The sequence below is a fragment of the Ichthyophthirius multifiliis genome, assembly GCF_000220395.1.
Source record: "Ichthyophthirius multifiliis unplaced genomic scaffold scaff_1120509250130, whole genome shotgun sequence".
NCBI lineage: Eukaryota > Ciliophora > Oligohymenophorea > Hymenostomatida > Ichthyophthirius > Ichthyophthirius multifiliis.
In genome coordinates, this window is record NW_004087063.1 from 17218 (window position 1) to 32069 (window position 14852).

The 14852-nt window shown below is 16.0% G+C and overlaps 3 protein-coding genes across 3 annotated transcripts, besides 13 other annotated features; 2 read left to right on the top strand and 1 right to left on the bottom strand. All coding sequences in view use genetic code 6, as the record gives it.

Moving 5' to 3' along the window:
- Positions 1-1823: 1823 nt before the first annotated feature.
- On the top strand, positions 1824-2309 carry IMG5_049250 (hypothetical protein). The gene has a single exon (XM_004037488.1). The coding sequence runs from the start codon at positions 1906-1908 to the stop codon at positions 2260-2262; it is 357 nt and encodes a 118-aa protein (XP_004037536.1). The 5' UTR covers positions 1824-1905; the 3' UTR covers positions 2263-2309.
- Positions 2310-3757: 1448 nt separating this feature from the next.
- Positions 3758-3790: a microsatellite.
- A 1762-nt stretch (positions 3791-5552) lies between these two features.
- Positions 5553-6627, bottom strand: IMG5_049260 (leishmanolysin family protein, putative; the record flags this gene model as incomplete). The annotated part of the gene is made up of 2 exons (XM_004037489.1): positions 5553-5644; positions 5736-6627. 2 exons carry the CDS (start codon positions 6625-6627, stop codon positions 5553-5555), a joined length of 984 nt encoding a protein of 327 aa, XP_004037537.1.
- A 547-nt stretch (positions 6628-7174) lies between these two features.
- Positions 7175-7214: a microsatellite.
- Positions 7177-7210: a microsatellite.
- Positions 7215-7299: 85 nt separating the features above from the next.
- Positions 7300-7330: a microsatellite.
- Positions 7331-7865: 535 nt separating this feature from the next.
- Positions 7866-7943: a microsatellite.
- Positions 7868-7943: a microsatellite.
- Positions 7944-9739: 1796 nt separating this feature from the next.
- Positions 9740-9778: a microsatellite.
- Positions 9779-10250: 472 nt separating this feature from the next.
- IMG5_049270 (initiation factor 2 subunit family protein, putative) lies at positions 10251-11109 on the top strand. The gene has a single exon (XM_004037490.1). The coding sequence runs from the start codon at positions 10252-10254 to the stop codon at positions 10786-10788; it is 537 nt and encodes a 178-aa protein (XP_004037538.1). The 5' UTR covers position 10251; the 3' UTR covers positions 10789-11109.
- Positions 10882-10920: a microsatellite.
- A 2056-nt stretch (positions 11110-13165) lies between the features above and the next one.
- Positions 13166-13230: a microsatellite.
- Positions 13231-13524: 294 nt separating this feature from the next.
- Positions 13525-13586: a microsatellite.
- Positions 13587-14387: 801 nt separating this feature from the next.
- Positions 14388-14426: a microsatellite.
- Positions 14398-14432: a microsatellite.
- A 33-nt stretch (positions 14433-14465) lies between these two features.
- Positions 14466-14523: a microsatellite.
- The last annotated feature ends 329 nt before the right edge of the window (positions 14524-14852 follow it).

Sequence of the window (14852 nt, forward strand, 5' to 3'; positions counted from 1 at the left end):
AAATATAAAACTATCAAAATATATATATATATATATGTATTTTTTTGACAAAATCGTTTTCGAAATAATTTTGGTTAAATTAATTAAGCATCTTCTATCTTCTATCTCTATCACTGATTGAGTATATAATTTATTATTTAGTAAATATATTTATGTTTTTCAATAATAATTCTTTTGATAATTTAATTATTTTGCGGTTAATCACTCAATTAATGTTTCTAAATTTTTTATAAAAAAATTAATTTTAAATTCTTAAAATAAAGAATTCAACAAAAAATTAAACAAACAAATTTTTTCTATGAAAATCTTTTTATTATTTGTTCGTATTGTTTTTTGTATTTTTTTAATATCAATAAAAAAAAAGGTTATTAAAAAATTACTTTTTAATTTAATTTTTTTTTTCGTATTATGGAATTATATTTTTGTAATATATAAAAAAATTAAATTTAATAAAGATTAGCTAATTTTTTTTGTTATAGATAGAGATTTTAAATAAACTTATATAGAAATAAAAAAAAATATATGAAAATTAATAAAAAATTAGGAATAACTTAAATTTATTTTTAATTAATAAAGCATATTTTAAATAGATATGACAAAATCTTATAAATAATTTAAACTAATAAAAGAAATATTTATAAATCTAAAAAAATATTTTTATTATAAATTATATCTAAATATTTACTTTGTAAAAATTTTTAATCATAAAAGCTAATGATTAAGATAATTTAAAAAAATAAACAAAACACAAAGCTATTTTTAACTTTAGTTATTTAAAATATTATTTTAAAATAATAATGTTTTTCAATAAATAAAAATATATTTTTTATTTATTTAAACATTTTTTAGTTATATATTATTATATTTTATTCAATTTATTTTTCACAAACATCTTTTTATATTAATTATTATAAAAATAAATCAAAATTTAAATGAATTTAAAAAAAGTCCAATCTTATTAAAAAGTCCTGAATTATTTGGTGAAATTTTAAACCCAATTGCCAATTCAAAAGCTATATGCTCACTATTATAATTATATAAATTGAAATCTACATTAAGCTAGTTCATCATAACAGCCCTTTCAAAAAGTTCCTATTTATTGTAAGGTTAAAAAATAAATTAGATTTCCTTTAAAGATCTAGTATATTATACATATTCCTAAAATATCATAAAAGCGAATTATTTCTTTTCTTAGCAAAAACTAATGACCAAATCATTTCCAAGAAAAACGCAAGCTTTACTTTGTGAAAAGTATCCATCTTTTAAAATAAGTACGGAACCAAGTTTAAATTTATTCGCCAAAACTTAAATATCAATATTTATGAAGTCTTAATCTTCATGAAAAACCACTTTTGAAAAAATATCTAAATATTTCTATGCATTAATAACTTTTTCAAGATCTTTACTAAATAAATGGAATAAAAAATCAAACTTAATATTAGAGTCGTCCCAAAAGTTTATTAACTAGATGTTTTGTTCATCAAAAAATGCAAATATGGCACTAATATTGTTCTACTTTTTATCTATTTAATATTATTTTTTTTGTCCTTCATTATGAAAAACCTCTATTTTTTTCCAAAAAATTGTATAATGGATAATTAAAAATTTCTAATTATAATATTTAAATGAATCAAAGTCCTATATACAATCTATTTTTTCTATTATTTACGGATTTATCATTTTTATTATTTAGTTTGTTATATAAATATATTAATTATCATCTATTATTTTCGAATTTAAAGAAAAATATTATTATTCTTATTCTTAGTTTACGTATTAGGGAATTTTTTTTTCCAAAATTAATTTAAAATTATTTTCTTTTTCATAAAAAATTAAGTCTTTTTTCTTTATAAAAATATCTGATAAATCGTTAAAAAATATATCCTTTATTCTTGTATCATATAAATGGTTTAATTTTTCTAGAATAAACTCTATTTCTTAATTCTATTAGTTTTCAAAATTTTCAAAATCATATTAATAAATTTAATTTTTTGCGGATAAATATGTCATATTATTGCTTTTGGATACTATTATTAAAGAATTTATTTAATATCCATAGTCTGTAGGGGTTATTTCATACGCTTTTAAAAATTTCAAAAAAAATTTCAAAGATGGGGACTCAATGATTTTGTATAGAAGTGTATTTTTATGAATTTTTAATATTTATATTTTATATAATATTGTTTACCACCATATAAATTTCGATTTAGAAAATATATATAAAGATTCTTTATATTTTAACTGATTTATTTCAATTTATGAGGATAGTTAGTATTATTTTTCTACTTCCTTTTTTGTTTTTGAATCTAATTAAATAAATTAAATTTTTTTTTTTTGGTTTTCCATATTTGCTAATTTATTTTTTATTATTATATTAAAAGATTATATTTTTATTTTGTAATATTATTTTTGTTAGATTAATATGTAATAAAAAAAATTAAAAGATTAAATTATTTGTTTTAAATATTTAAAATCTACGATAATTTATTTTATAAAATTAAACATCACATCTTACTATCAAAAAATTTCAGGGGTAAATAGTAGAAGTAAAAAATTATTATTTAATTAGCAAATACCCTAATACAAACATATATATATTTATTTTCTGTTTATTTACTAAAATTCTAATCTCATTAATAATTCCTCGAAATTCGATTTTAATGGTATTTTCTAAATAGATGATTTTCATCTTACCATACAAATTCGTTCTATTCTTGATTAGTAGCCATATTAGAAAAATTAAATAGTATACATATTTATTATATACTAAAAGTTCATATTAATAATTCAGGTTGTCATTATGATCGACTTTAGTTTAAAATATAAGTAGACATAAGAAAAATTAAATAATTTTAATATTTATTCGTAAAAAAATTAATATTAATTTAGCATTAATTGCTCATAAATTAAACTAAATAATTCAAAATCAAAAACTTTATTAACTAATTATTTCTCCGTATATAAAAATATTAAGAAACAATAAATTATCAAATAAAATTTAATAATATAATTTAAAGCTTTTTTATTCAACTAAATATATTCAATACTTATAATACTTATCGTTAATAGATCTAATAGTTAATATAACTCCTATATTAATTTAATCACGAAATAAAATAAAAGGAATATTTTATAATTAAAAGATATAATATACCTAACTAGAGCATTTTTAATTTTATGATAAAGTATTCATAAGCTAAAAATTTTTTATATAAAAAATAAATAATAAAATACATCAATAATTTTAATTCAAATAAAAAAAAGAAATTTTACAATAATAATGAATTTCTGAAAACTTAACAAAAAATCAGTATTCAACATGTTTATTAAAAAGAAAATTCTTAAAAATACCTATAAAAATCCTTCTTTTATCCAAAGAAAAAGTAATTTAAAAATATTTTTAAATAAATCATTTAATTATTTGAGTTATTTTTTAACTAAAACTTAAACTTTATTTAAATTCTCCCTAATAATAAATAAATACTTCATTATTTTTTAAAATTAATAATAAGTTTTTTTGAAATAATATTTTTGAGTCGAAATAAAATTTTATGCCTAAAAGTAGCATTCATATATTTTTCTAAATTTTTTTGAAAGAATTATTTCAAAACCCTGTAAGTTTTAATGCTTTAGGCATTCCAAATTATTTTAATTAATCCATATCATTTAAAGAATCAAAATTACTATAAAAATAATTAAACCTAAGGCAAAAATATTTTATTAAAGAAAAAGGCTTACCAAATAAAAATAAGTAAATAATTGAATTATAAGAAAATTCAATTATACAGAATTTTATTCTACCTTATTGATTTTATCTAAAATATTAAAAAGATTAACTGGACGGATTATTTACTTTCGTATTTTATAATTCATTTTTTTATTTTTCCGGTAAAATAGCACTATATAAATCCTTTTAATATTTTAAATTATTCTTCACATTGTATATTAATTTCCTCATAAAGAACAGCAGATTATTTATTTTACTGTTTTTCTTATTACCAAGAGGTCTTTAAAAATAAATAATATTTAGTATATTTTTTTATCAAAGATTATATCTTTCAATATTCTATGATTAGCTTTTTTTCTTTTTATAAACATATTATGTAAAATTTATTGTAAGTAACTTCAAAATATTAGCAAAACTGATATTTTATTTAAAAAATAATCATACGCTAAATGGATTGATTATTAATGAAAAGTTTCATAATATTAATTTTCTCAGCCGTTTCAGACTAAACTAATTTTTTATAATATGAAGTTAATATTATATAATTCAATTTTTTTATTTAATTTTGGTTTTGTAAATATAATAAAGTATAATAAAGCTACATAAATATTTTAAAAAAGATAGAAAAAAAATTTTAAGACTAAATAAATCTAAATTCACTTAAAAAAATTTAGTAATAGTTATTGCACATATTTCAAAATATAGAATTTTCTAATAAATTTTGTTTAATCCTTAAAATTTTATTATATTTATATTTACTATGTAATCAAGAATCGAAATCGCAATTATTTTATTTTTATTCAATTTAGAAAAAAAAAAAAATAGTAGCTTATAAAAAACTTTTTTTAAATATTTATAAAATATTAGTTGCTTGATTTTTTCTTAAAACTTAGAAATATAAATATTGAATTTATATAATTTTATAGGATTGAGAAAAAAATGACTTATTTAAATGTTTGTAATTTTGATGTTATTTGTAATTAAAAAATTTAATATATTACTAGAAAAAATTATTTTGGTTAAGAATTTTTTTCAATTTTGAAACAACTAGATTATTTATTTTGAAAAAAAAAAAAAATGTTTTTCTGTAAAAAGTAATGTATTTATTACAATTATATTTATATTTTAAAAAATTATTAATTTAACACGTTATATTTTAATTTCAAAATATAATTTAATTAGAAATTATAAAAAATTGTTACTATTATAAGAAATCCAATAAATTTTTGAATATATATATAATGTTATATAATAAAAACAAAAATTAAACATATTAGTTAAAATCATAACATATTTTTACTTTAAATATTCGAATTCTTATTATAATAACTATCTTTAAATAATGATGATCTTCATGCTTGCATACATTAACCATTTTTATTCAGTGATGCCAAAAATAAACATTCGGTGCAATTATTAGCTGCTCCTCCATTACATCTTTTACATGAAGTATGACATTAATAGCATTTTGAACCATTTTTAAAATAACCATGAGGACAATAGTCTTAACAAGTTCCATTAGGACCAATTATTTAATTACCAGAACATTATTATACACATTATCCTTTTTCTACTGCTTTATTACATCTTATAGAACAATCAATACCCCCATATCCATATAAGCATAAACAAACTCCTTTTACACAAACACCATAAGAGCTACAATAATTCTTGCATTAAGGAAAAAAATCACAGAATTAAGAAAATGAAGAAGGACAAACAATTTTACCATAATTACTATTTTTAGGAATAATCATTAATGCTTCTCCTTCTTTAGTACAAACAACTTATCTTTTTATTTAAGGAAAGAATACAGTAATAGTTTTCATATCTGGAGAGCATTAAAAAATATGACATCTTCTTTAACTATCTTGAATTACTTCAACTCCATTAGAGCTTGTAGAAGTAAAGCATCTACTATTAGTACCAAAATATTCTAATAAAAAACTATTACTCGTATTCAAATAATTATTTTAAAAAGAAGTACACAATTTATTCTAATAAATACTTTTAATTTAACATCTATCTGTGTAAGGAGTAGCAGAAGGTTCTCCATATCCATCATTTTCGAAAGAACATTAAATTCCTTTTTATTTTGGGAACTCACTAAAGCTTTTTTGTTTACTGTAGCATCCATCAATTACAAATGAGCATCCTTTTCCTCTACCCCAATAAAGTTTTTATGACATGTTTTCATCTACTTCAGTATAATAACCAGTATCTCTTAATAAAGCAACAGTAAAAATTGATAATTAAGTACCTGAATTTACTCGACTTGAAATCATGATTTCATTTTAGACAAGTAGTTATTCCCAATGCGAACCTAAAGAGCCATCTTCTCCTTGGTTTTCAAGTTACATACCTTCCATAACAGGACAATCAAAATATTTCCTAGCAGTTAAAACAATGTTTTTTGTTTAAACTATTTTTGTTGGTAGACCTCTAAAGGTTACTACTTTTATTATTTAATTTACTCCACTTTTTCCATAATATTAGCCTGTCTTAGGATTTATCCAAAATTACATTTGGAATCCATTAAAACCTAGGATATGTAAAATCTCATGGATAGTAGTTTCTAGATCACTCTAAAATTATTCATGGCTTTATTATTAACCAACTTTAGCCAAATTAAATAAAATTCTACCAAAAGAAGGTCTCATGTATTAATCATTGTAACCACAAATCTAAGCGCTTGCTAAATGTCTACTTTACGGAGTATTTTAAGCTATAATATAAATATGTAAATCAGAATTAGGAATACCTTAGGATACAGCAGAAGTAGGTATTTAAACACCTGAGCAATCTAAGTACCATATTTTACTATTAGACGGAAAATAGTTATTTCCTTAAATTGAGTTTAATTTTAAAAGTTTACTAAAAAATGATCTCGAAGCTTCCATTAATCTAGCTATATATTCAAGCAAAGGTTAACTTATAGTTTTACCAAGAAATTTGTAATCATAAGTTATTCTAATTGGATAGCTTACTTTAACCAATTAATTATATTAAAGAATTCGTTTAGGCTATATTTCTGAATCATCTAATAGTTTTATTCTATCAAACAATTCCCTTTGCAACTCGTGATTAATACATTTATGTGTATACACGATATCGAATAGGAAAAAAAACACGAGAATAAATAAAATTATTTTTTAATTATGCATTTAACTTTTTATTTAATTTTATTACTCGAATTAAATAATTTTAATGAATATTTTTTAAAGAGCTATTAATGATAAAGTATATATATTTATTAATTAGTTTAATTTATTATAAAAATCTTTTATAAATATTTATGAATATTATTAAATAAAAATTAATCTATAATAATTTTTTAATAAATTATAAATCATAAATTAATTTAATTTTATATTAATTATAATAAAAAAAATAAAATAAAATTATTTTGTTTACAAGAAACAAATATATTAAATATTGATATTTTGTAAATATATAAAAAAAAATATATATAAAAAATAAATAAAAATATTTTTTTTATTTTTTTTAAAAGTAATATTTAAAAACTATAAAAAAATTAAGAAAATAAATATTTATAATATAATAATTTCAAAAAAATATTTTAATTAAAATATTTTATTAAAAAAAAATAAAAAAGTATAAAAAAAAATTTAATAAAATATTAAAATATATAAAAATAGATTAAATTAAATTAATTAATAAACAAAAATAAAAAATATAAATATATATATATATTTATATGTAATAAAAATTTTATTTTATTTTATTTTATTTAGTAAAAAAATAAATATATATCTATATTTTATTATGATGAATTATAATAAAATTTAATAATAATAAAAATATTTAATTATATATTATTATAAAAATATGAAAAATAAATGTATATATTTAAATAAAAATTAAAAGAGAAAAAAAAAAAAATTAAAATGAATTTTAAAAAAATATAAAGAAAAAAAAAATTAATAATTATATAAAAAATTCATAAAAAGATACTTAAAATATATATATATATATATATAAAAATATACGAAAAAAATATATGATAAGATAAAAAAATGAAGAAAAAAATTAAAGATAATATTATAAAATAAAAAAAAAAAAAAAAATATATTTATTGATATAAAAATCATAAAAAAATCTATAATAAATATAAATATATTATTTAATTTATTATTTATTATTTATTTATTTATTCATTTTTTTATTTTTTATTTATATTTTATTTATATATTTAAATAACAATTATTTATATATATAAATATTATTTTAATTTACAATTTTTTTAATATTTATACATTTTATGTATTTTTTTTGATATATTACATTATTTGATATTATTTATTTTAATATTATATTTTTTTACATTAAGGTTGTCTCATCTTGTTTTTATTTTAATATAAATATAAAATTTATTCATTTATTTTTTTTAATTATAATATATTTATTTTTTTGTTCTTTTTGAAAAATATTTTAATTAAAAATTATTTTGTACTTTATTATATTTGTTTTTTAAAAAATATATTTTTTTTATTAGATTTAAATAAAAAATAAAATTTCTACTAACATTTTTTTTTTTAAAAATAAAATTAATAAATATTTTTTATATTTTTACTTTTTAATATATTATAAATATATTATTTCTTTTTGCTTTTATTAATAAATATTAAAAAAAATTTATAATAAATTATTTTTCTAAAAAAATTTTATATATTATAATTTAATGTAAAAAGTAGTAACAAAATTAAAATACATAATATTTATAATTAATGAATAAATTATTTATTCTTTATTATATTGAATTGTTTATTTTTTAATTTAAAGTATTTTTTTTTTATATACTAATATTTTATTTAAAATAATAAATATTTTAATTTTTTTAAAAATAATATTCATAATTATTAAAATTTTTTAATTTTTAATTTTAAAATTATTTAAATATATATTGAGTATTAAATAAAGTCAATTAAATGTGTATATTATGTGCTATACTAATTTTTATAACTGATATTTCGAAATAATTTGTTATTATTATATTTTAAGCTTTTTTAAAAAATTCTTATTATCAGTATATTTTTAATAAATTAAATTGTATTATTTTTAATTTTAAATATTAAAAAATAATAAAGTAATTTTTATTTTTTTAAATTATTTACTCTTAAATATTTTTACTATTAATTAAAATTATAGTTATTATTTTAAATAATTTAGAAAATAATAATAATATTTATAATTTTTTTTTTTTTTACATTTTAATAAAAAAATTTAGAAATAATAATCATAAAAATTATATATTAGTAATGTTAATAATAACATTTCAAACATCAATAAGAATAATAGGCTTATTTTATAATATAAATTATCAAAATTTATATTTTCATATTTTCCATTATAAATTTTTTTTATTTTTTTTTGAATTTAGAACAATTTTAGGCTGTTTTCTTTTATTTTCACTACAATTTTTTTTTTTTTTTATTTCATTTTATTTTTATTAAGTTTTAATTAAAAATAGTATATTTTTTATTTTAATTAGTTATTTTTCTTCTGTTAAAAAATAATTATGTAAACTTTATTTGATTTAAAAAAAATTATATAAATAGTATTACATATAATATATGTAAATATAATAATTTTGATTTATTTTTTATTAAAAATAAAAAAAATGTTTTTTTTAGAATTTAATTGTATGTAAATATATAATTAAAAGCTTAATAGTTTTATAATATTCAAATGCATAAAATTTCTAAATTAATGTTTTAAATCGAATTATATAAATATTTGATGGTTATTATGTAAAAATTATAGATATTTATTTATTGATAATCAGATAAAATGAATCTAGTCGATATTGTTTAGGTAAATTATAATATACAAAAATATTTATATTTTAAAATTAAAGATATATCTGATACATTTTTATTTACCTGATTTATATATAATGAAATATAGTAATAGAATATTAACAAAGAAAGTTTATTTTAGTATAAAATATATTAATAGTTATTTTTAAATTAGATGAAGTTAAAAATATATATTAAAAATAATTTTTTAAATTAAAGATTATATTTTTAAGTAATTTTAAAACAAAACAATAATTATATAATCTGAAAAATACTTTGAAAAAATCAATAAATAACTTAGAGAACTCAGAAATTATTTTTTTATCTCAGAAAATATTAATAAACTTATAATTTGTCCCTTTATAAAAATATTAGAATTTTTTTTAATAAAATAAAAAATATAAATTATATATATACTAAAAATAATTTTTTAAAAAAACAGCATTATCCAAAATCTAAAATGTATAATAATATTTATTTTAATACTTTTATTTATAAAAAAATATAAATTCAAATAGAATATATGAGTGATAATTAAGCATTTGAAATATTCAAAAACTATTGTTATTAAGATAATGATAATTTTGCAATAAACATAATTAAAGCTTTAATAGATGTAATATCATCATCAAAAGGTAGAAAAGAAATAAATTAAAAAAAATATTTTACATAAAATTATAATTAAATATTAAAAAAGAACAAACAATGTAAGGATTAACAAGGACGATAAAAAGCTCAGCCGAACAAATAGTTGAATAATCAGAGTAAATGGGCATATTAGGATAAAAATCTAATTTATTTTTAAAAGTAAAATCTAAAAAGATATTAATTTTTTATTTAAAAAATAAGTCAATGGCAAATATATTTCAACATTATATAAACAGAGGACTATAATTTTATGAAGGTGACAATATGTAAGAATTAAAATAAAACTTAAATAAGGTAGCAAAAGAGTTACTTGAAATAGCGTCAAAATCACGAGAGAAAATAATAAATAATGTAATGGAGTTTTTGAGAAATGATATAACAATTTTAATTTATGGAAATTCTACGGTTGTTTCTGATTCGTTGGTATCTGGAGCTCAAAAAGGAATAAAATTTTCATGTATTATTTGTGAAACTCGACCTCATGGTGATGGGTACATTTATAATTTAGATTATTATTTAAAAAAAATATAAAAATAGGTAAACAATTTATAATAAACTTACTTAAAACAATATTCCGTGCAAAATTATATATGATTCTGCGCTTGCTTTGGGTATTGAACAATCAAATTTGGTTTTAGTAGGTGCTGAAGCTGTTGTTGAAAACGGAGGAATTATAAATAGAGTTTTTTTAATTTTATATTTAATTTAATTTTTTATTTATATTTATCTAAAGATTGGTACATATACAACTGCTTTGGCTGCAAAATCATTAAATAAGCCTTTTTATGTTTTAGCAGAAAGCTTTAAATTTGCTAGAATGTTTCCCTTATGTTAAAATGATTTGCCTAATAATATAAAAAAAATAGTGCGATTTAATTGTTATGATTAAAATGGAAATTAATAAAACGCATAGGTTTTTATATAACTATAAATATTTAATTTTAAATAAAAAAGATTGAATCTCCAAATTGGGATTATACACCTCCGAATTTAATAACATTATTATTTACTGATGTAGGTATTTTTACACCTGCAGCAGTCTCAGATGAATTAATATAAATATTCAGCAATTGAAAAAAAAGAAATACACAAAAATTATATATTAATTTTAAATATAAAATCAAAAAAATATTATTTTCTAAATTTTTAAATAATTTTATCTTATTCTTAAGAATTATAATAATTTTATTCATTTTATCAAATATTTTATTAAAATTATTTTTTATATTATTGATCTAAATTATTTTAATTTTGTATTTATTGTTTTCGCTTATTGTATACAGAGAGAAAATTATATATACATTTAAATGAAAAAAAGTTGTATTTTTAAAGCAATTCATTTACCACATCTGAAATAAGAATATTTTTTTATTTATCTTTCTTGTTTTCATAAAACTCTATTATCTAACTTTGATGAAACAAACCTATTTTTATATTTTTTTAAGCCTTAAAATAATTAAAGTGTAACATTTTTTATCGATAAATTATTTTTCTTTATTTATTTGTTTTTATTAACACTATTTTTTTTTTTTTTAGTTCTTAAAAGTTTTTTCTGGACAAATTGATAAAATTTTGCAAATTTGACATTATTTGTTTTTATATTTTTTATTAAATTTGATTTAAAGTTTATTCTTTTATTAATTTTTAATTTTTTGGAGTTTCTTCTTTTTTAGAATCTTCTTAAAATTCTTCTTTTTCATTTTCTTAATCACATTTATTTTAAATTTATTATTAATTTTTTTAACAAGTATATTAATAATAAATGCAAGGGACTTCTTATTAAAATTTTGATGAATATTCTTATGAGATTTATTAACTTTAAGAATCACTTTAAATTATTTATTATATAATTTCATCATCGTTATTTTAATGAAGTTTATTTTTGAAATTTGATTTTTAAATATTACTAGAATTTTCAAATAAAAAGGAATCTTAAAATTATTAATTTGAACTTATTATAAAGTCTTTGTTTTAATGTTAAAAAATATCATGTATTGAAGATTTTCTACTATTATTATTATTACTTATATCTAAAAACTATTAATTTGTTTAGTTATATTTATTTATTAAATAATTTTTTATTTTTACATCTTATTGTTAATTCATTTATTTTAGTTAAATTAAATTGAAATAAGTATCTACTATATGGGTTAAAGTATCTTTCGTTATTTGAAGGTTATTTAATAAAAATATATTGTTTTAATTTTATTTTATGATTTTAGACTATTTTTTTAAATAAAAATCTATTTAATTTTTTAATGTTGTCAAAGTATTTTAAGTTTCTTCCATTTTTTTTAGCAAGTTAATTTATTAATTATTTTTTAGAATTTAAAATTTGATAAATTTATAATTAAAAATATTAAAGATATAAATTATTAAAAAGAAATTAATAAAGTGCTATTTATTAATTATATTTATTCTAATAACTAATATTAATTTTCAATTTTAATTTTGATATAAAGTATATTTTGTACATCATAATATCAAATAAATAATTATTTTTAAAGAAATTATAAATTTTAATTTAAAATATATAAATAAAAACATAGAATATTGTAATTTTCTTAAAAAAAGTGTAAATAAGTATTAATATTAAAATATGGGTAAATATGACTATACTAGATTATAACATATATTTTAACCTTTTTTTTGTTTAATTTTTTCGGTTTGCTTTATTTCTAAATTTTCTTTTTTTATTATAGTTATATTTTAATGCTCAAAATTTATATTTTTTTCTATTTTATTGTAAAAAGATTATTACTTGCATAATTGATTTTTTTTAGTACGAAATATTTAAAAAAATAAACAGCATATAATTTTTTTATATATTTATTTATAAAATTAATAATTTTACAAACCCACATTTAAAATCTGTTAAATAATAAATTAGATAAAGAACAGATAAGTAAAAATTTTAAGGCTTCCAAATTTTTAGTTTGTTTAATTTCTAGAATAAGGCATTTCTTTGGATTATTATATTATTAATAAACTAAAATAAATATTAATTAATTAATAAAAAAATCAAATATATATATTTTTTTTTTAATATTAAAAAAAAATTAATTTAATTTAATTTTTTTTTATTTAATTAACTTTAAATCATGATGTTATTTATTATTATCTATTTTTTTTTTCTGAATAAACTAATTTATAAATAAATAAATAAACAATTATAAAAACTTATCGAGTTACATAAAAATAGTCAAACGAAGTAATTTTTTCTCAGACTACAAAGTAAATAGATTTTCTCATCTTTGGAAATCAATAAAAAAAATGCATTAGTGTAAAAATTATTATAATATAAATTAACAAACTATTTAAAACAATTATATTTACTTGCAATATGTTTGATAATGAATGATTTACTAGCAATATATTTGATGATGGATTTAGTGTAGAATAAATAATTATTGCTTTTTTAATACCTAAAAAAAGTGTTTTTAGTAAGAGAGTAATTAGGTAAGTATTAACGTGTAGGTTTAGGCTTATATGATAAAAGTAAAAAATGTTCATCTGATATTTTGTAATGAATTTAGAAAAATTAATGTTTTTAAATATTTATTAATAATTGTGGTAAATAACTAATGCTGAATATTATGTTTATATAATTAGATTTATCTGAAATATCTTATAAACCTGATTTAGATATTGAATTTTCTAAAGAATAAAAATATGATTACCTTCTTGAAATTTTACCAATATTAAAAAATAATTAAATCCCAATCATTAAATCATTATAGATGAAACCGGTATTGGTTTTAATTTAAAATAAAATTATGCTTGGTCAGTTGTCAAATAAATAATATGCGTAAAAGAAAAAAATAGTTAGAATTAACTCACAGTATATATTATTATAAAGGGCTATTTAAACTAATGTATATTTTTTAGTTTTATTTCAACTATTTTTAATAAATTAGGTGAATTTGAAAGCAATTATAAATACATTTACATATTGGATTAAGCATCTATACATTTAAGTAAATAAATTAAAGATATTTTTTTTTATAAAGTTTTTATGTCTTTTAACACCTAAATATATTCCTTAATTTATTCTGTGGGTATTATTAAAGAAGAATTTATTATGCTTTTTAATAAATATAGTGAGATTATTTTAGGGGGGAGGGGGGTTAAAAACACTATAAAATATTTTGAAAAAGTTTTAAACTTTGAAAATTTTGACGATTATTAGAATTAAAAATAAATAAAAAAATACAAAAATAAATACAAAAATATATACACTTTAGGTTTTTATATAAAAATTAAATGCTATAAATAAAATAATAATTAAAATTATTAATAAAATATTAAAAAATTAATAAGAATTTAATATATAATTGAAAAAAGAGATTCGAATAAATAATATCTTTTAAGTATAAGCTTTAATGTTTAGATGCTTTACCTAAAATAAAATAGTTTTTTTACCTTTTTCATTTATTTTATAATTTTTAATTGATTTGTAGATAAGACCAACAAATTATAACTCTTAGCAATAACTTTAAAAAGAAATGCCATAAAAGTCCTTTTTAATTAATTGTAGCTAGTAATACATAATTATTGCTTTTTGTTATTATTAACTGAAACAGGAAAATATTCTTTTTTCGATTAAACATAATAACTATCCATATTTAAATTAAATGAAAATCATTCTAAGAAAATAA